Source organism: Balaenoptera borealis (genome assembly GCF_965194805.1).
Source record: "Balaenoptera borealis genome assembly, chromosome: 7".
Taxonomy (NCBI): Eukaryota; Metazoa; Chordata; class Mammalia; order Artiodactyla; family Balaenopteridae; genus Balaenoptera; species Balaenoptera borealis.
In genome coordinates this window covers 73623473-73645337 of record NC_138864.1, presented here as the reverse complement: position 1 = coordinate 73645337, position 21865 = coordinate 73623473, and the positions used below count along the sequence as shown (strand labels likewise).

The 21865-nt window shown below is 37.0% G+C and overlaps 1 protein-coding gene across 6 annotated transcripts in view; it reads right to left on the bottom strand.

Moving 5' to 3' along the window:
* PEX1 (peroxisomal biogenesis factor 1) overlaps positions 1–21865 on the bottom strand; it is a 76605-nt gene that overhangs the window by 1052 nt on the left and 53688 nt on the right. For 4 of the 6 annotated variants that reach the window (XM_082398199.1, XM_082398201.1, XM_082398200.1 and 1 more), the window contains 2 exons: positions 21072–21266; positions 20672–20802 (listed from right to left, as the gene is read on the bottom strand). In XM_082398199.1, coding sequence (XP_082254325.1) covers positions 20672–20802; positions 21072–21266 — 326 coding nt within the window. Of the gene's footprint in view, positions 1–20671; positions 20803–21043; positions 21267–21865 lie in introns of those variants that run through there. The other 2 variants (XM_082398202.1, XM_082398203.1) reach the window with 2 other exon arrangements.

Genomic DNA, 21865 nt, shown 5'->3' with positions numbered 1-21865 from the left:
GTGCAAACATTCAGGTATAAGAATGTTCATTATCACATTGCCTATAGTGAAAACGTGGATGCAACTTAAATGTCCAAAAATTGGATGTTATGGTATATCTATATTATAAAATGACATTAAAAACAAAGTAGTAATGTATTTAAAATGTGGAAGAATATTAAAGATGTATGTACGGATGAAAGGGGGACTGCTCTACAGCAATATGTGCAGAGTGTCTTATTTTAGTGAGAGAAAACATATAAGCATACAAATAAATATGCTTTGGGAGGTAGTGGGGTTAAGGGAAATTTCTGGGGTTTTTTCCCTTCTCTGTTTTCTGATTTTTCTGCAATCAGTACATATTATGTTGAAGGGGGGCGGGCAGAATATGCCACCCCCAAAATGAACCACTTTGGCATGTGGATTATTTTGAGCTGAAAGGAATGAAGACCTTTCAAGCAGACTCAGGAAAAGCCTTTTACCTCTCCCTTAACTGCCTAAAAGAATTTCGCTAGGGGGCCTGCACCAGAAAGAGAGCTATTACCAGAGAGAACTTTTTTTTTTTTAATCTGCATGGCAAACATCTGCTCTTCTCATCTGCTGTGAATTGCCTTCTTCTCCTCTGAAGCCCCAGGCCCCTATCCCTTTCCTTAGCTCAGGACAGTATACAAGCCTCAACTGGAGACTGCCTTTAAGTCTCATTCTTATGGGGTTCCTGTATGTATGAAATTAGTTTTTCACCTGGTAACATCTTATGTCAATTAATTATTAGATTAGCCAAAGAACCTAGAAGGGAGGAAGGGAAAATTTTTCTATCCCTACAATTTGGTACGCATGGGGGGCTCCACTGGCTAGACACCACTTGCTCTGGGGTTGCAGGTGGGAGATCCTGGGACCTCTGACAGGAGCTGGCAGATGGTAAGAATCCTTCAGGTCAATCTCCTGGAAGTGGTGAGAGTCCATTTCTAAATTTAGATTAGCAGGAGAGAAACACTTGTGTAAACTAGTTCCTTAGGTATAGTGACTCTGGAAAACATCTGTTCTGAGTACTTTTGTTTTCTATTGATCCAATTCCTCCATGGTTACTGTTTTCTTTTGTCTCTAGCTTTTGTGTCACTTTTCATAAGGAGGAAAACCATAGCGTAGAAATGCAGGCATCGGTCCTTTGAGCCTGTTGTTCGGGCCAGCCTCACAGACTGGTGAGTTCACAGTTCTAATGGACCTGCATCTGTTTAGACAAACTTTGCTGTGGGTCTCCTATATTTAAAAAACGGGTGAGGTTCCCTCTCGTCTTGTTCTGTCTTGAGAGCTTGGCTTCATGACCAGTGAAAATATTCTCTCTGGCTTAACCAGAGAGAAGCCAGCCAGAAGATGCAAGTATCAGCTTGTAACTGGTGGGCAGCCAAATAGACTCAGGATCTGAGACGTGAAGTGACAAGCAGCATTCTTTTTTTTTTTTTTTTTTAATATATAGATCTTTATTGGAGTATAATTGCTTCACAATACTGTGTTAGTTTTTCTATTGTATAACAAAGTGAATCAGCCATATGCATACATATGTCCCCATATCCCCTCCCTCTTGCATCTCCCTCCCACCCTCCCTATCCCACCCCTCTAGCTGGTCACAAAGCACAGAGCTGATCTCCCTGTGCTATGAGGCTGCTTCCCACTAGCTAGCTATTTTACATTCGATAGTGTATATATGTCCATGCCACTCTCTCACTTCTTCCCAGCTTCCCCCTCCCCTCCCCGTGCCCTCAAGTCCATTCTCTATGTCTCCGTCTTTATTCCTGCCCTGCCACTAGGTTCATCAGTACGATTTCATTTTTTTTAGATTCCATATATACGCACTGGCATACAGTATTTTCCTCTTTCTGACTTACTTCACTCTGTATGACAGTCTCTAGGTCCATCCACCTCACTACAAATAACAATTTCATTTCTTTTTATGGCTGAGTAATATTCCATTGTATTTGTGTGCCACATCTTCTTTATCCATTCATCTGTCAATGGACATTTAGGTTGCTTCCATGTTCTGGCTATTGTAAATAGTGCAACAAGCAGCATTCTTTTTGTCCAACTGTGCCAGTTCTTTGGAAGTTTGTCTTAAGGTGTCCCAGCCCATAAGGGGCCTTTGTTGTCTCAACCTTCATTGTCTTGTTAGTGCTGGAAAAGTCCCATTCCAGTAACGCCTGCCCAGTGTCAGAGATGAGCAGGTCTGCGACTAGAGGCATCACCCATTCTGGTGGGAATTCCGTTTTCACTATACCATTCTTACTACCTGTGACAATGAAGGTTTTTGCTTTCTTTGGCTAATTCTGGGAGTAAACTTTGTGGATCTTGTGAAAGCTACATCTTTTGCACTCTTCTGGGACACTTCTTGTGTTCATGGTTAAGCCATAAAAAGGCTTATGGGTTTGAGTCACCTTTAAGATTAATATAAGACCATATTTGTCAGTGGCCAGAGAATGGATCCTTTGAACTGGAAACACTTCTATTTTTGAGAAAAAAAGTGAGCGAGCTCCCATGCTAAACAACTGTATTTCCATCAACAACTGTCTTTCCATCAACCGATGGAAAGACAAAATTAAAAAGAGGACACACAGGAGTACAACAGCCAGCCTTGGGGACTCCCTTAACAGAAAGAACAGAAATTAGACTCAAAAGTCCGCATTCCATGTAAATCCCCCTTCTCAAAATCTGGCCCTGTCTACCTGTTTTAACTTCCCTTTCCTTACAAGATTTACAGAGAGCACTCTGGCCTGACTTCCAGGCAAGGGGTATACAGCTTACTTGTGTAGATGCTAAAAGCCAGGAAGTGAACTTAGAAGAATCACCCAGGATGGGTGGTAAGGCTAGCACTGCTGTCCTTTGCAACTCCTCTGGCTTTCCAGGGCCCTGTAATCAGGCTCTGCCACCTTCGGGCCTTGCTATGCAGCATCCTTTGTGTATGCAGCCTGGACCGCCACTGCAAAGAATTCATGTCCCGTGGATAGCAGCAGATCCAATAAATCATAAAGCCCTTTTACCTGCACTTTCAGAACATACTACCGAATTTAAAGAGGAGTTAGAAAGATTAGTGGTTATCTACAACCCCGCTCACAGGGACCTTGACTGGCTGCTAAGGGGTATTCTGCCCACCTGTGATTACAGTGCAGGCATCAGACAAGCCAGATGGCACCTGGGGAAAACCCCCCTCACAGGGTAAACAGATGACCAGAATTTCTTTCAGGTTCTCCTACAAATGATCAGGGAGTGGATCAGCTCAAGGGCAATGTTCAGGGGCTGATAGAAGCAATAGTAGAGGCTTTTCCCCCTAAGGTGAATTGATCCAAGGTTGAATTATACATGCAGAAAAAAGGAAAGCATCTGAAGTCCTTTGAATGCTTTATCCAAAAATTTTAAAGGCATACTGCATTAAACCCTGAAGCTTCAGAACATAGGAATCTTTTCTTTAAAAAATTATATTGAAGTATAGTGGATTTACAATGTTGTATTAATTTCTTCTGTACAGCAAAGTGACTCAGTTATATATATTCATTTTCATATTCTTTTCTATTACTGTTTGTCACAGAATATTGAATATAGTTCCCTGTGCTATACAGTAGGACCTTGTTTATCCATCCTATATAAAATAGTTTGCCTCTGCTAATCCCAAACTCCCATCCCTTCTCTCCTCTACCCCGCCTTCCTCTTGGCAACGACAGTTCTGTTCTCTATTATCTGTGAGTCTGTTTTTGTTTTGTAGATATGTTTATGTTGATTTGTATCATATTTTAGATGCCACATATAAGTGCTATCATATGGTATTTGTGTTTCTCTTTCTGACTTTGCTTAGTATGATAATTTCTAGGTCCATCCATGTTGCTGCAAATGGCATTATTTCATTCTTTTTTATGGCTAAGTAATATTCCATTGTATTTGTATACCACAACTTCTTTATCCATTCATCTGTCAATGAACATTTAGGTTGTTTCCATGTCTTGGCTATTGTAAATAGTGCTACTGTGAACATAGGGGTGCATGTAGCTTTTCAAATTATAGTTTTGTCCGGGTATATGCCCAGGAGTGGGATTGCTGGATATGGCAACTCTATTTTTAGTTTTCTGAGGAACCTCCATATTGTTTTCCATAGTGGCTGCACCAATTTAAATTCCCAGCAACAGTGTAAGAGGGTTCCCTTTTCTCCACACCCTCTCCAGCATTTGCTATTTGTAGACTTTTTAATGATGGCCATTCTGACTGGTGTGAGGTGGTACCTCATTGTAGTTTTGTAATTAGTGACATTGAGCATCTTTTCATGTGCCTATTGGCCATCTGTATATCTTCTTTGCAGTAATGTCTATTTAGGTCTTCTGCCCATTTTTCGACTGGGTTGTTTATTTGTTATTGAGTTCTATGAGCTATTTGTATATTTTGGATACTAACCCCTTGTCTGTCACATTGTTTGCAAATATTTTCTCTCATTCCATAGGTTGTGTTTTTGTTTTGTTTATGGTTTCCTTTGCTGTGCAAAAGCTTGTAAGTTTGATTAGGTCCCATTTGTTTATTTTTGTTTTTATTTCTATTGCCTTGGGAGACTGACCTAAGAAAATATTGCTACAATTTATGTAGTAATATTTTATGTCAGAGAATGTTTTCCTGTGCTCTCTTCTACGAGTTTTATGGTGTCATGTCTGATGTTTAAGTCTGTAAGCCATTTCGAGTCTATTTTTGTGCATGGTGTGAGGGAGTGTTCTAACTTCATTGATTTACATGCAGCTGTCCAACTTTCCCAGCACCATTTGCTGAAGACACTGTCTTTTTCCTGTTTTATAGTCTTGCCTCCTTTGTTGAAGATTAATTGACCATAGGTGTGTGGGTTTTTTCTGAGCTTTCTATTCTGTTCCATTGATCCATATGTCTGTTTTTGTGGCAGTATCACACTGTGGAAGTATCATGTTACTGTTGCTTTGTAGTATTGTCTGAAGTCTGGAAGGGTTATGCATCCTGCCTTGTTCTTTTTCCTCAGGGTTGCTTTGGCAATTTTATGGTTCCATATAAATTTTAGGATTATTTGTTCTAGTTCTGTGACAAATGTCATGGGTAATTTGATAGGGATCACATTAAATCTGTAGATTGCTTTGGGTAGTGTTGCCATTTTAACAATATTAATTTTTCCAATCCAAGAGAGTGGGATATCTTTCCATTTCTTTGAATCCTCTTTAATTTCCTTTATTAATGTTTTGTAGTTCTCAGTATATAAGTCTTTCATCTCCTTGGTCAGGATTATTCCTAAGTATTTTATTTTACTTTTTGATGTGATTTTAAAAGGGATTGTTTATTTACATCCCCTTTCTGATATTTCATTGTTAGTGTAAAGAAATGCAACCAATTTCTGTATGTTAATCTTGTATCCTGCTACTTTGCTGAATTTGTTTATCAGTTCTAGTAGTTTTTGTGTGGAGTCTTTAGGGTTTTCTATATATAGTATCATGTAATCTGCATATAAATGACAATTTTACTGCTTCCCTACCAATTTGAATACCTTTTATTTTTCTTGTTTGATTGCTGTGGCCAGGACTTCCAGTACTATGTTGAAGAGAAGTGGTGAGAGTGGGCCATAAGACATTCCAGATTTTAGCAGGAAGGCTTTCAGCTTTTCACTGTTGAGTATAATATTGGCTTTGGGTTTGTCATAAGTAGCTTTTATTATGTTGAGATATGTTCCCTCTATACCCACTTTCTTATGGGTTTTTATCATGAATGGACATTAAATTTTATCAAATGTTATCAGATTTTTTCTTCATCTATTGAGATAATCATGTTTTTGTCCTTTTGTTGATGTGGTGTATCACAATGATTGATTTGCATATGTTGAACCATCCTTGTGACCCTGGGATGAATCCAAATTGGTCGTGGTGTATGACCTTTTTTTATGTGTTGCTGGATTCGGTTTGCTAATGTTTTGTTGAGAATTTTTGTGTCTATATTCATCAAACATATTGGCCTGTAATTTTCTTTTTTGGTTATGTCTTTGTCTGGTTTTGGTATCAGGGTGATGGTGGTTTCATAGAATGTCTTTGGGAGTGTTCCTTCCTCTTACATCTTTTGGAAGAGTTTGAGAAGGATCGGTATAAGTTCTTTGCATGTTTGGTACAATTCCCCAGTGAAGCCATCTGGTCCCGGACTCTTGTTTGTAGGGAGGTTTTTTTTTTATTATTACAGATTCTATTTCATTTCTAGTGATTGGTCTGATCAGTTATCTATTTCTTCTTGATTCAGTTTTGGTGTGCTGTATGTTTCTAAAAATTTGTCCATTTCTTACAGGTTGTCATATTTGTTGGCATATAATTGTTCATAGTATTCTCTTATGTTTTTTTTATATTTCTGTGGTATCAGCTGTGATTTCTTCTCTTTCATTTCTTATTTTATTTGGGTCTTCTCTCTTCTTGGTGAGCCTGGCCAGAGCTCTGTCAATTTTGTTTACGCTTTCAAAGAACCAGCTCTTGGTTTTATTGATTTTTTTTTTCTATTTTTTTTTTAAATCTCCATCTTATTTATTTCCTCTCTTATCTTTATTATCTCCTTCCTTCTGCTGACTTTAGGTTTTGTCTGTTCTTTTTCTAATTCTTTTAGGTGGTGGGTTAAGTTGTTTATGTGAGATTTTTGTTTCTTAAAGAAGCCTGTATCGCTAAGAACTTCCCTCTAAGAACTGCTTTTGCTGCATCCCACTGATTTTGTATGGTTGTGTTTTCATTGTCATTTGCCTCAAAGTATTTAATTTCTTCTTTGATTTCATTGTTGACCCATTGGTTTTTAGTAGCATAGTGTTTATTCTGCATGTAATATTTTTTCTCGTTTCTTTTTCTGTGGTTGACTTCTAGTTTCATGCCATTATGATCAGGAAAGACGCTTGAAGTAATGTCTATATTCTTAAATTTGAGACTTGTTTTGTGCCCCAGTATGCAGTCAACCCTAGAGAATATTCTGTGTGCATTTGAAAAGAATGTGTATTTTGGGGTTTTTTTTTGGATGTTATGTCCTGAAGATATCAACTAAGTCTAAATGTTCTATTATATCATTTAGGATCTCTGTTCCTTTATTGATTTTTTTGTCTCGAAGATCTGTCCACTGATGTGAGTGGGGTGCTAAAGCCTCCTACTATTACTATGTTCCTGTCAGTTTCTCCCTTTATATCTGTTAGTGTTTGTTTTATGTATTTGGGTGCTCCTATATTAGGTGAATATAGGTTGACAAGCGTAATATCTTCTCCTTGTATTGATCCTTTTATCATTAGTGTCCTTCCTTATCTTTCTTTATAGCCTTGTTTTAAAGTCCATTTTGTCTGATGTGAGTACTGCGAACCCTGTTTCCTTGTCATTTCTGTTTGCACGAAATACCTTTTTACATCCCCTTACTTTCATTTTTCTTAGATTTCACATAAAAGCAATATAATATGATTTGTCTTTCTGTCTTACTTCACTCAGTATGACAATCTCTAGGTCCATCCATGTTGTTGCAAATGCCATTATTTCATTCTTTTTTATGGCTGAGTAATATTCCATTGTATATATGTACCACATCTTCTTTATCCATTCATCTGTTGATGGACATTTAGGTTGTTTCCATGTCTTGGCTATTGTAAATAGTGCTGCAATGGACATTGGGGTGCAGGTACTCTTTCAGACAATGTTTTTCTCCAGATATATGCCCAGTAGTGGGATTGCTGGGTCGTATGGTAGTTCTATTTTTAGTTTTTTAAGGAACCTCCATACTGTTCTCCATAGTGGCTGTATCAATTTACATTCCCACCAACAGTGCAAGAGGGTTCCCTTTTCTCCATACCCTCTCCAGCATTTATTGTTTGTAGATTTGCTGATGATAGCCATTTTGACTGGGGTGAGGTGATACCTCATGGTAGTTTTGATTTGCATTTCTGTAATAATTAGCGATGTTGAACATCTTTTCACGTGCCTCTTGGCCATCTCTTTGTCTTCACTGGAGAAATGTCTATTTAGGTCTTCTGCCCATTTTTTGATTGGGTTGTTTGTTTTGATGATATTAAGCCATATGAGCTGTTAGTAAATTTTGGAGACTAATCCCTTGTTGGTCCCATTCTGTGTGTTGTCTTTTTGTTTTGCTTATGGTTTCCTTTGCTGTGCAAAAGCTTTTGAGTTTAATTAGGTCCCACTTGTTTATTTTTGTTTTTATTTTCATTACTCTGGGAGATAGATTGAAAAAGATATTGCAGTGATTTATGTCAGAGAGTATTCTATGTTTTCCTCTAAGAGATTTATAGTGTCTTGTCTTACATTTAGGTCTTTAATCCATTTTGAGTTTACTTTTGTGTATGGTGTTAGGGAGTGCTCTAATTTCATTCTTTTACATGTAGCTGTCCAGTTTTCCCAGCACCATTTATTGAAGAGGCTGTGTTTCCTCCATTGTATAGTCTTGCCCCCTTTATCGTAGATTAATTGACCATAGGTGCATGGGTTTATTTCTGGACTTTCTATCCTGTTCTATTGATCTATATGTCTGTTTTAGTGCCAGTACCAAACTGTTTTGATGACTGTAGCTTTGTAGCACAGTCTGAAGTCAGGGAGCCTGATTCCTCCAGCTCCATTTTTCTTAAGATTGCTTTGGTTATTCGGGGTCTTTTGTATCTCCGTACGAATTTTAAGACTTTTTGTTCTAGTTTTGTGAAAAATGGCATTGGTAGTTTGATAGGGATTGCATTGAATCTGTAGATTGCCTTGGGTAGAACGGTCATTTTGACAATATTGATTCTTCCAATCCAAGAACATGGTATATCTTTCCATCTGTTTGTTTCATCTTTGATTTCTTTCATCAGTGTCTTATAGTTTTCTGCATACAGGTCTTTTGTCTCCTTAGGTAGTTTTATTTCTAGGTATTTTATTCTTTTTGATGTGATGGTAAATGGGATTGTTTAACAACAAAAGATCAGAAAGAGAAATTCAATAGAGTATAGAAATGCAATATAGGGACTTCCCTGGTGGTGCAGTGGTTAAGAATCCGCCTGCCAATGCAGGGGACACGGGTTCAATCCTTGGTCCAGGAAATCCCACATGCCATGGAGCAATGAAGCCCATGCACCACAACTACTGAGCCTGCGTGCTAGAGCCCGTGTGCCACAATTACTGAAGCCCATGCACCTAGAGCCTGTGCTCCGCAACAAGAGATGCCACTGCAATAAGAAGCCCGAACACCGCAACAAAGAGTAGCCCCTACTCGCCGCAATTAGAGAAAGCCAGCACACAGCAACAAGGACCCAACACAGCAATAAATAAATAAGTAAGTAAATTATTTATTTATTTTAAAAAAAGATAATATTAAAAAAATAAAAGAATCTGTCTTACAATGCAGGGGACACTGGTTTGATTCCTGGTTGGGGAACTAAGATCCCACATGCCACAGGGCAACTAACCCATGTGCCACAACTTGAGAGCTTATATGCCGCAACTACAGAGCTTGTGTGCCATAACTAAAGCCCACGCACCACAACTAGAGAGAAGACTGTGCACTGCAATGAAAGATCCCGTGTGCCACACAACTAAGACCTGACACAGCCAAATAAATAAATAAATAAATAAATAAATATTTTTTAAAAAAGAAACAATTGTAGTCACCCTTCTATTTAAAATGTAAAAAAAGGAAATGCAACAGATTTCTGTGTATTAATTTTGTAACCTGCAAATTTACCAAATTCACTGATGGGCTCTAGTAGCTTTCTGGTAGTGCTTTTAGGATTTTCTATGTATAGTATCATGTCATTAACAAACAGTGACATTTTTACTTGTTCTTTTCCAATTTGGATTCCTTTCTTTTATTTCTTTTTCTTCTCTGATTGCTGTGGCTAAAACTTCCAAAACTATGTTGAATAATAGTGGTGAGAGTGGACATCCTTGTCTTGTTCCTGACCTTAGAGGAAATGCTTTCAGCTTTTCATTGTTGAGTATGATGTTTTGCTGTGGGTTTGTCATATATGGCCTTTACTGTGTTAAGGTACGTTCCCTCTGTGCCCACTTTCTGGAGAGTTTTTAACATAAATGGGTGCTGAATTTTGTCAAAAGCTTTTTCTGCATCTACTGAGATGATCACATGGTTTTTACCTTTCAATTTGTTAATGTGGTGTATTACAGTGATTGATTTGCGGATATTGAAAAATCCTTGCACCCCTGGGATAAATCCCATTTGCTCATGGTGTATGATCCTTTTAATGTATTGTTGGATTTGCTTGCTAGTATTTTGTTGAGGAATTTTGTGTCTATGTTCATCAGCCATACTGGTCTGTAAATTTTTTTGTGGTCTCTTTGTCTGGTTTTGGTATCAGGGTGATGGTGGGCCTCACAGAATGAGTTTGAGAGTTTTCCTTCCTTTGCAATCTTTTGAAACAGTTTCAGAAGGATAGGTGTTAAATTCTCTCCAAATGTTTGATAGAATTCGCCTGTGAAGCCATCTGGTCCTGGACTTTCGCTTGTTCGGAGTTTTTTAATCACAGTTTCAATTTCATGACTTGTGATTGGTCTGTTTATATTTTCCATTTCTTCCTGTTTCAGTCTTGGGAGATTGTACCTAAGAACTTGTCCATTTCTTCCAGTTTGTCCATTTTATTGGCATACAGTTCCTTGTAGTAGTCTCTCATGATCCTTTGTATTTCTGTGTCTCCTTTTTCATTTCTAATTTTATTGATTTGAGTCCTCTTCTTTTTTTCTTGATGAGTCTGGCTAAAGGTTTATCAATTTTGTTTATCTTTTCAAAGAACCAGCTTTTAGTTTCATTGATCTTTGCTATTGTTTTCTTTCTATTTCATTTATTTCTGCTCTGATCTTTTATGATTTCTTTCCTTCTACTAACTTCAGGTTTTGTTTGTTCTTCTTTTTCTAGTTGCTTTAGGTGTAAGGTTAGGTTGTTTATTTGAGATTTTTTTGTTTCCTGAGGTAAGACTGTATTGCTATAAACTTCTGTCTTAGAACTGCCTTTGCTGCATCCCATAGGTTTTGGGTCATTGTGCTTTCGTCTCTAGGTATTTTTTGATTTCCTCTTTGATTTCTTCAGTGATCCATTGGTTGTTCGTAGCATATTGTTTAGCCTCCACATGTTTGTTTTTTACAGTTATTTTCTTGTAATTGACTTCTAATCTCATAGTGTTGTGGTCCGAAAAGATGCTTGATATGATTTCAACTTTCTTAAATTTACCGAGGCTCACTTTGTGGCCCAGCATGTGGTCACTCCTGGAGAATGTTCCACATGCACATGACAAAAATGTGTATTCTGCTACTACTGGATGGAATGGTCAATAAATATCAATTAAGTTCATCTGGTCTCATGTGTCATTTAAGGCCTGTGTTTCCTTACTGATTTTGTGTCTGGATGATCTGTCCATTGATGAAAGTGGGTTGTTAAAGTTCCCCACTATTACTGTGTTACTGTTAATTTCTCTCTTTATGGCTTTTAGTATTTGCCTTATATATTGAGGTGCTCCTACACTGGGTGCATATATATTTACAATTGTTATATCTTTTTGGATTGATCCCTTGATCATTATGTCCTTCTTTGTCTCTTGTAACAGTCTTTATTTCATAGTTTATTTTGTTTGATATTAGTATTGCTACTCTAGCTTTCTTTTGATTTCCATTTGCATGGAATACCTTTTTCCATTCCCTCACTTTCAATCTGTTATGTGTCCCTAGGGCTGAAGTGGGTCTCTTGTAGACAGCATATATATGGGTTTTGTTTTTGTATCCATTCAGTCAGTCTGTCTTTTGGTTCAAGCATTTAATCCATTTACATTTAAGGCAATTAAAGATATGTATGTTCCTATTGCCATTGTCTTGTTTTGGATTTGTTTTTATATCTTTTTTCTTCCCTTCCTCTTTTGTTCTCTTGTGGTTTGATAACCATCTTTAGTGTTGTGTTTGGGTTGCTTTCTTTTTTGTGTGTGTATCTATTGTAGTTTTTGGGTTTGCTGTTCCCATGAGGTTTTGATATAGCAATATATATATGTACAAGGTTGTTTTACGTTGCTGGTCTCTTTCACGCCTAGAGAAGTTTTCTCTGTCAAATCTGAATGAGAGCCTAGCTGGGTAGAATGTTCTTGGTTGCAGGTTCTTCCCTTTCTTCACTTTAAATATATTGTGTCACTCCCTTCTGGCCTGCAGTTTCTGCTGAGAAATCAGCTGATAACCTTATGGGAGTTCCCTTGTATGCCATCTGTCATTTTTCCCTTGTTGCTTTTAATAGTTTTTCTTTGTCTTTAATTTTTGTCAGTTTGATTACTAAGTGTCTTGGCGTGTTTCTCCTTAGGTTTATACTGCCTGGGACTCTCTGCGCTTCCTGGACTTGGATAACTGTTTCCTTTCCCATGTTAGGGAAGTTTTCAGCTATTGTCTCTCCAAATATTTTCTCAGGTCCTTTCTCTCTCTCTTCTCCTTCTGGGACCCCTATAATGCTAACGTTGGTGCCTTTAATGTTGTCCCAGAGGTCTCTTTGGCTGTCTTCATTTCTTTTCATTCTTTTTTCTTTATTCTGCTCTGTGGCAGTGATTTCCACCATTCTGTCTTCCAGGTAACTTAACCATTCTTCTGCCTCATTTATTCTGCTATTGATTCCATCTAGTGTATTTTTCATTTATTATATTGTTCATCTTTGTTTGTTCTTTAGTTGTTCTAGGTCTTTGTTAAACATTTCTTGTACCTTCTCGATCCTTGCCTCCATTCTTTTTCCGAGATCTTGGATTATCTTCACATTATTCTGAATTCCTTTTCCTGCAGGTTGGCTATCTTCACTTCACTTAGTTGTTCTTCTGGGGTTTCATCTTGTTCCTTCATCTGGGACATATTCCTCTTCCATCTGATTTTGACTAACGTCCTGTGACTGTGGTTTCTGTTCCACAGGCTGCAGGATTTTAGTTCTTGCTTCTGCTGTCTGCCCTCTGGTGGGTGAGGCTGTCTAAGAGGTTTGTGCAGGCTTCCTGAGGGGAGGGGCTGGTTCCTGCCCCTTGGTGAGTGGGGCTGGGTTTTGTCCCTCTGGTGGGTAGGGCTTTGCTCAGGGAGACTTTAAGGCCCTTGTCTGCTGATGGGTGGGGCTGTGTTCCCACCCTGTTGGTTGTTTGGCCTGAGGCATCCCAGCAGTGGAGCCTACAGGCTGTATGGTGGGGCTAACAGTGGCCTCTGGGAGGGCTCAAACCAATGAGTACTTACCAGAACTGCTGCTGCCAGTGTCTTTGTTCCCTCAGTGAGCCACAGCTGCCCCCCACCTCTGCAGGAGATACTCCAATACTGGCAGGTAGGTCTGGCCCAGTCTCTTATCAGGTCACTACTTTTCTTCCTGAGTCCTGGTGCACACGAGACTGTGTGTGCCCTTCAAGAGTGGAGTTTCTGTTTCCCCCAGTCCTGTGGAAATCCTGTGATCAAAGCCTGCTGGCCTTCAAACCCAGATTCTCTGGGGCTCCTCCTCCTGTTGCCAGACCCCCACGCTGGGGGAAGCCTGACACGGGGCTCAGAACATTCACTGGAATAACTGTTTTCCAGTTTGTGGGTCACCCACCCACCAGGTATGGGATTTGATTTTATTGCAATTGCGCCCTTCCTACCATCTCACTGTGGCTTCTTCTTTGTCTCTGGATGTAGGGTATCTTTTTCAGTAAGTTCCAGCGTTTTTTTGTCAATGGTTGTTCACCAGTTAGTTGGTTGTGAATTTTGGTGTTTTCATAGGAAGCGGGTGAGCTCACATCCTTCTACTTCACTATCTTGAGCTAATCCTCCTCCATCCCCTTACTTTCAATCCATGTGTGTCCTTTGCCCTAAAGTAGGTCTCTTGTAGGCAGCATGTTGTAGGCTCTCATAGTAATCTTTTGATTTCCATCATAATTAAAAATCCTCATGTAGTTGTATGGGTGGGTCAGCCCCTTGCTTGCATTCAGGCTGCAACCCAGTTCTTTGAGGAAATAAAACAGACTGTCCTTATTTTACAAATTAGAGTCTGCAAAACCAGAACTGTGGCTCTAGAAACAATTCAAAAGTTCATCTCACTTTACCAACCCCCAAACCTCCCCTATTCATCTCAAAATGCTTGCAGATACTGTAAAAGATCAGGATGTTAGAAGAGAACTGTTCTAAAAAGACAGATAGGAAATTTTAAATAGTAGTTACCCTAGACTTCTGATAATAAAGAAATATACCTTAAAACTCCTAGAAAGGGGCTTCCCTGGTGGTGCAGTGGTTGAGAATCTGCCTGCCAATGCAGGGGACATGGGTTCCAGCCCTGGTCTGGGAAGATCCCACGTGCCGCGGAGCAACTAGGCCCCTGAGCCACAACTACTGAGCCTGTGTGTCTGGAGCCTGTGCTCTGCAACAAGAGAGGCCACCACTCGCCGCAACTAGAGAAAGCCCTTGCACGGAAACGAAGACCCAACACTGCCGAAAATAACTAAATAAATAAATAAATGTTTTTAAAAAGCAAAAACAAAAAAAACTCCTAGGAAAAGGAAACAATCAGCAAAACAAAGAGAACCTACTGAATGGGAGAAAATATTTGCAAATGATATGACCCATCAGGGGTTAATATCCAAAATATATAAAGTGTTCATACAAGTCAATATCAAAAAAACAACCTGAGTAAAAAAATGGGCAGAGGATCTGAATAGACATTTTTCCAAAGACATACAGATGGCCAACAGACACATGAAAAGATGATCAACATCTCTAATTATCAGAGAAGTGCAAATCAAAACCACAGTGAGATATCACCTCACACCTGTCAGAATGGCTATCATCAAAAAGATTATAAATAACAAATAATGGCAAGGATGTGGAGAAAAGGGGACTGTCCTACAGTATTGGTATAAATGAACATTTGTGCAACCACTATAGAAAACAGTATACAACCCAGCAATCCCACTACTGGGCATATACCCTGAGAAAACCATAATTCTAAAAGAGTCATGTACCACAAAGTTCACTGCAGCTCTATTTACAATAGCCAGGACATGGAATCAACCTAAATGTCCATCAACAGTTGAATGGATAAAGAAGATGTGGCACATATATACAATGGAATATTACTCAGCCATAAAAAGAAATGAAATTTAGTTATTTGTAGTGAGGTGGATGGACCTAGAGTCTGTCATACAGAGTGAAGTAAGTCAGAAAGAGAAAAACAAATACCGTATGCTAACACATATACATGGAATCTAAAAAAAAAAAATGGTTCTGATGAACCTAGGGGCAGGACAGGAATAAAGACACAGACATAGAGAATGGACTTGAGGACATGGGGAGGGGGAAGGGTAAGCTGGGACGAAGTGAGAGAGTGGCATGGACATATATACACTACCAAATGTAAAATAGCTAGCTAGTGGGAAGCAGCCACATAGCACAGGGAGATCAGCTTGGTGCTTTATGTCCACCTAGAGGGGTCGGATAGGGAGGGAGGGAGGGAAACACAAGAGGGAGGAGATATGGGGATATATGTATATGTATAGCTGATTCACTTTGTTATACAGCAGAAACTAACACACCATTGTAAAGCAATTATACTCCAATAAAGATTTAAAAAAAAAAAACAATATGGAGGTGCCTCAAAAAACTAAAATTATAGAACTACCTTATGATCCAGCAACTCTACTCCTGGGTGTATATCCAAGGAAAACAAACAGTAATTCAAAAAGATACATGCATCCTAATGTTCAAAGCAGCATTATTTAGAATTGCCAAGGTATGGAAGCAACATTAAATGTCCATCAATGAACAACTGGCTTAAGAAGATGTAGTATGTATACACAGTGGAATACTACTCAGCCCTTAAAGAAGAATGAAATACTGCCATTTGCCACAACATAGATGGACCTAGACAATACTATGCTCAGTGAAATAAGTCAGAAAAGACAAATACTCTGTTATCACTTATTTTGGAATCTAAAAAATAAAACGAATGTACGAAACAAAACAGAAATGGACTCACAGATATAGAGAACAAACTAGTGGTTACCAGTCAATAGAGGGAAGGAGGGAGGAGCAAGGCAGGAGCTGGGGATTAAGAGGTACAAACTACTCTGTATAAAATAAGCAACAAGGATAGATTGTACAGCACAGGGAAATACAGCCATTATTTTGCAATTTTAAATGGAGTATAATCTATAAATATTGAATCACTATGTTGTACACCTAAAGCTAATATAATATTGTAAATCAACTATACTTGAAAAAAAAAACTCCTACGAGAAAACTTGCATTCTTCCTCTGTCCCTTGAAGATGTAAATCTTATGTCTTTGAAATGTAAACACCCAGGAGATAGCTAAGATACTGCCTATAATCACCTGAGACTGGGATAGAAAAGGAGTTAGGGGAAGAGGCTTTTAAAAAGCAGACTGCTATAAAAACTTCCATGGCTAAAATTTTGGGATGGAAGCTACAGGTTCTGTTTGTCTCTGTGTGTTTATGTTACGTCTATGGATATGTTATGTATATGTGATACTTTTCTACGTCTGGATGAATATTGCCAAAATTAATTTGTAAAAAGATCTATTTAATTGGGTTAAAGAAAAAAGCACTCATCAAATTTAATATTTCTAAACTCTCAGAAACATAATACAAACCAATCCAAATTCTTCTCAAGTTTATGTGATCTGGGATAATTTTCAGTAAATAAAAGCTAGTTTAAGTATATATCTGTTACAAAATTTGCCATGGTGGCTGTTTTAATGTTTCATGAAATTTTCATAAGTAATCTAAATATGATTGTTTAAAACTTAACTAGTTCTTAAGTGAACTTCTCAACAATAATTAAGTTTTATGATATGTCTACTTAAATAGTTTCCAGAATCTCTTTGGTAACTTATACCCTTAGAGTTTTGGCAAGTGATGAAATTTCTTTGGATATCTTGATCATTTCTAAATAAAATACTGAAACATTAATCATTGAACATTTATTTACTTTTGGCTTCTTACTACATAGGAACTAAATATACTTAGATGTAGAAATAAATGTGTCCTATTCTACACTGAAGAATTGTACTGTTAAAGTGTATTCTTTTAGAAATTATGAAATGTATGCATTAATTTGCCAGTCTACAGAATGCTGGTGTAACAGTTCACAATTACTAGAAATTAAGGTTTAAGTGTTAAGAATTCTAATTTATATAATTAAAACTGAGAAATAATAAGGAAAACAACTGTATGCAACTCTATTCTGATTGTTTCAGAATGGGAAAGAGAATAAAGGACAAACTAAATGGGTATGGAAAGTTGGAGAGAGAGACTTTTACTTTGTCAAGCTGGCTAAAATGGAATGAATTTATTATAAGTGTTCTAAAAATAAGTCTTAGTTTTATAGAAGTACACTACTGATATTAAAACTTTTCTTCCCTTTCAAGACAAAATTTTTTTGGACTATTGGTCTGCTATTGATTAGACTGTGAAAGGTTTTTCTTTACTTTTTAAGTAGTCTGCCTAGAAAACAAAAATAATTTCCTATGCCTCATGTCTGATTGCTTAAGAAAATGCTTTTCTCTAAGATGTTTTTTGTTGTTTGTTTTTTTTACAACTATGTAACTTTCTGTATTTGCCTTCAAAGTCTTTAATTGTCACTTTGGTTAAGTGAATAGTATTGTTTAACAGTGATCTATGATAGTATGATGTTTTAAAACCAAATATTTTTGACAAACCTCTCGAAAATCAAATTCTAAATAAGGCTTTTTGACCTTTAACTCTGGGATTTTCCAGAGGGCCCCTGGAACATCTCAAAAGATTTGTTCTCTCTCTCCCCTTATAAAAAGAGAGATATAAATTAGGATTACTTGATATATTAAATTACATGGGAAACACTGAAATAATACTAAAAGTTATATTTATATGGATATGTTATTAATATGTCTTATAGAAACTTTATAAAATTCCTAAGTATCTGATATGTAATATTATCAACCATAATTCCAGTTGTCTTAAAATGCTGTATCATAGAAATAACCAAATTTCCTTATCAAATGCATTATAATGAAGTTTCATCAGATCTTTAACCATGGCCATTTTTAAGTCTTTTGTCATTTACAGTTATTGTAAAAGTGTTCCTGCAAAAGTGCTTCATCTTCAGTGAGACTCATGGAAAGGACTCTAACAAGAACAGGTTTCTGATAATTTTCAATTTATACCACTGAATTAGGTAAGAATTTGCAGAACTCTAATGGGGAAACTGATGGCTTCATAAAACTGCTAACAAAAGATCCATAAAAATTAACTACATGGGACTGAATGAACTACTGAGGATCATTATAATTTTTATGACTTTGTTTGAAACATTGTTCTCTTATGTTTTGTTTGTCCAGATTTAAGGAAACCTTTTTCTTTTCTCTTAAGCGATCAGTAATTTGGTAAAATATACCTTTGTGAACAAAGATGAAACGTGTTTTTCTCCTACCTGATCCCTCCAGAATTCAGAAACTCTTAGTAAGCGTTCTTATTTTCATGGATACAGTTATTTCCATAAGTTCAATAAGAATCCTTTCTCCTCGTAACAGGACACAATTGGAAACATTGGTTATATCATCAAGGCTTTGACTGGAATGTCGTATTTGAGAATGCATAGAACAGAAAAACAAACTAGACAGTTTTAAGGAACTAAGGTTGATTTTATGGAGCCAATAAACCTCCTTGGAAAACCAGCCTGGTACCTTGCTTACAGAGTTCCCAGTAACCTTACCAGGTGAGTAAGGAAGGTCATTTCCCGGCAAGTACAAGGACTTCAGGCTATTTTGGGGACCTCTAAAAGAGAAGTTAACCCAAATACAGTTGACCCTTCAACAACACAGGGGTTAGGGGTGCCAACCCCACCCCTCTACCCTCTAACACACAGTCAAAAATCTGCATATTACAGTCAGCCCTCTGTACCCACAGTTCTGCATCCACAGATTCAACCAGCCATGGATTGTGTAGTACTGCAGTACACGTTTATTGAAAATCTGTGTGTAAGTGGACCCATGTTGTTCAAGGGTCAACAGTACATAGCTATTGCAAGCGAAATCTGATGGTAAGTCCTTGGCTTGGCTTCCTAGTCTCAAGAGGCTTTTAAAAGGTCAATCTGAGATTCCTTATGAAAATTTCCAGGAAAGGAGATTTAAAAGCATCTATATGGTCAATTACTATTCTTGTCGAACTTATGTAAATAATCAGGCCAAGTTTAGTGCAACTAGACTTAATTTGAAAATAGTTTAGTCTTACTGTGGTTATCTTTGTTAGAAATGGGGGTCATTGTAGAGAGAGAAATCATGTTTCAGTAATACACCTTTGTGGATATCAGATTCTAGTGCTGTTAATTGTCTTTGACGTTTGGATTTCTACCTGTAAATTAGACTGGATCCTGAATTATTCTAGTTTCCACCCCAAACTGCCATGTGGATTATTTTGACTTAAAGGGAATCAAGACCCAGCAGACTTGAGAAAAGCTTTTTACCTCTCCCTTAACTGCCTAAAAGAATTTAGATACGGGACCTGCACCAGAAAGAGCTATTAACAGAGATAACTTTTTTAATCTCAAAAGACTTATCTGCATGACAGGACAAACGTCTGATTACCAAACACCTGTTCTTCCCATTTTCCTGTGAATCGCCCTCCTCCCCTTTGAAGTCCAGGCCCTTATCTCTGTCCTTAGCTCAGGACAGTATATAAGCCTCAACTGCCTGACTGACTTTAGTCTACTATTTTTATGCAGATCCTGAATGTACAAAATTAGTTTTTCTCCTGTTAATCCATCTTATGTCAATTTAATTATTAGACCAACCAAAGAACCCAGAAGGGAAGGGAAAATTTTTCTACCCTTTCAATGTACACATGCATGTACACGTATGTGCATGCATACCCCAGAGTGTAGCAAAATTCAACAAGAAAGTTGCAACTTCTAAAGACCAGGAATACATTTCTTTTTCTTCCCATTTTTAACTTTCTTTAAATTGAGATATAATTGACGTATAAGGTTGTATTAGTTTTAGGTGTACAACATAGTGATTTGATAAATGTATATATTGTGAAAGAATTACCACAATAAGTATAGATATCATCCATCATCACCTCAGTTACATTTTTTTTTCTTGTGAAAAGAATTTTTAAGATCTATTCTCTTAGTAACTTGCAAATATATACTACAGTATTGTTAACTGTAGTCATTTCTTGAATTAAGTTGAATCATTGACCTAGAATGGTTCCCAGTCTATGGGTCTCAGACTCCAAAGTTACTAGTGAGACAACTGCAAGCCTATAAATTCAAATGTATATTAAACATGGTCTACAAGTGAATAAATGTGAATGTATTTAAATGTTCTTTAATTATTAATGAGATTAATAAAATATAAATTATTTTGAAAACAAAACAACAGTTGTATTTTCATAATTTTTGGAAACTGTATAGTGGAATCATTTTGGGCTTTTGATTTTCCTTTTTTTTTCTTTGATGCTTTTAAAATTAAACCAAGTCATTAACCAATTCATTTGATTACATTTGAATTATTTATAATGAAAATTCATTTTTGACTTTTATATTCCTCAAGTTTTTGGGTATTTAAACGCATGGCTACTAAGCAAATGTTTTGAATTGCTTTTAAATATTCAAAATATTATTTGTGATTTTAAAAGAATTTTAAACGTTTGAATAACTATCACCTGCAATAATATCTATACTTCTGAATCAGAATCTTTTACTTACAGCTCAGCAAAGTTCTTCCAGTCATCTTCACTGATGGATGGCCTTGTGTGACTGAGCGCAGTCATTAAATGTGCCTGACTAATAGCCAGACTGGTTCTGATGGGGCCTGGCTGGTTAAGGGCATCATCCTCCTTAAATAAAAAAAAAAGACAAAAAGTTAACTTAGAGATGTGATGAAAAAGGAAGTCCAAGTGTTATTTCTTTTTGCCAGTTTTCTTAGACTATACATTCCCTTTCTCATAAGATTACTAAAAATTGTTAGCACATAATCATTTGACTGATCGATGTGTTTCAGTCCCTTGTTTACAGAGCTCATTTACCAATCAAAAAAATACATATCAAAAAGGAAAAACAATTTTTAAAAAGTTTTACAATTATAATGAAGAGGAAAAAGCCATACTCCAATGTGGCTTTGGTATCTGCCTTTGATAATACTGATATCTGCCCTCAGTTGATCTCTTTGTTCCTGTGTGAGCTCTTGATAACCCTCTTGTGAGGCTGTTCTGAAGACTGGGGGTTGTGAAGACTGATCTTTCCCAGGAACTCCAGGAAAATCCCGAGTCATGGAGCTTGGTGCTGACAGGCATTGTGAGCTCTGCGTTGTTCGGCATAATAATGAGAGAAGGAAGGGAGGGAAAAAGAGCAAAGGAGAAAAAAATTATGTATTTATCAAAGATAGAATTATGAACTTTAAGCAATAAAACTTTAACATGGGTAAGCTTACATTTTACGTAACTGAAATTAAGCAAGTTTAAAATACGTTCATATTCTATAAAGGTTCATCTATACCTATGTTGTTGAACCACCACAGAGTGAAAACTGCCATCATACAAGGTTTTTATAATGCTTTGTTATTAAATCCACCACAAATGCCCTAATGATAGGGTATATACTAAACTAAGGTTCTGGGACATTTCTACATTTAAGTTAAGAAACAGAAAACAAAGACTAGAATTAAAACAGCTTACTATTATTGAGAATAAAAATGGGTTATGTTTATATTTTTTAAAACCTAATAAAGGAAATTTATCCCAAAATTACTAAATATTTGTAAAAATGTTATGTTAACCAATAAAGCAACAGTGAACCACTGTTAATTTTTTGAGATATGTGTCAAATGCTATTTTAATTTAGAAAAACAATATTGCCCAAATTTAATCTAAACATTTTCCTTGTTGAAACACTACTACTACT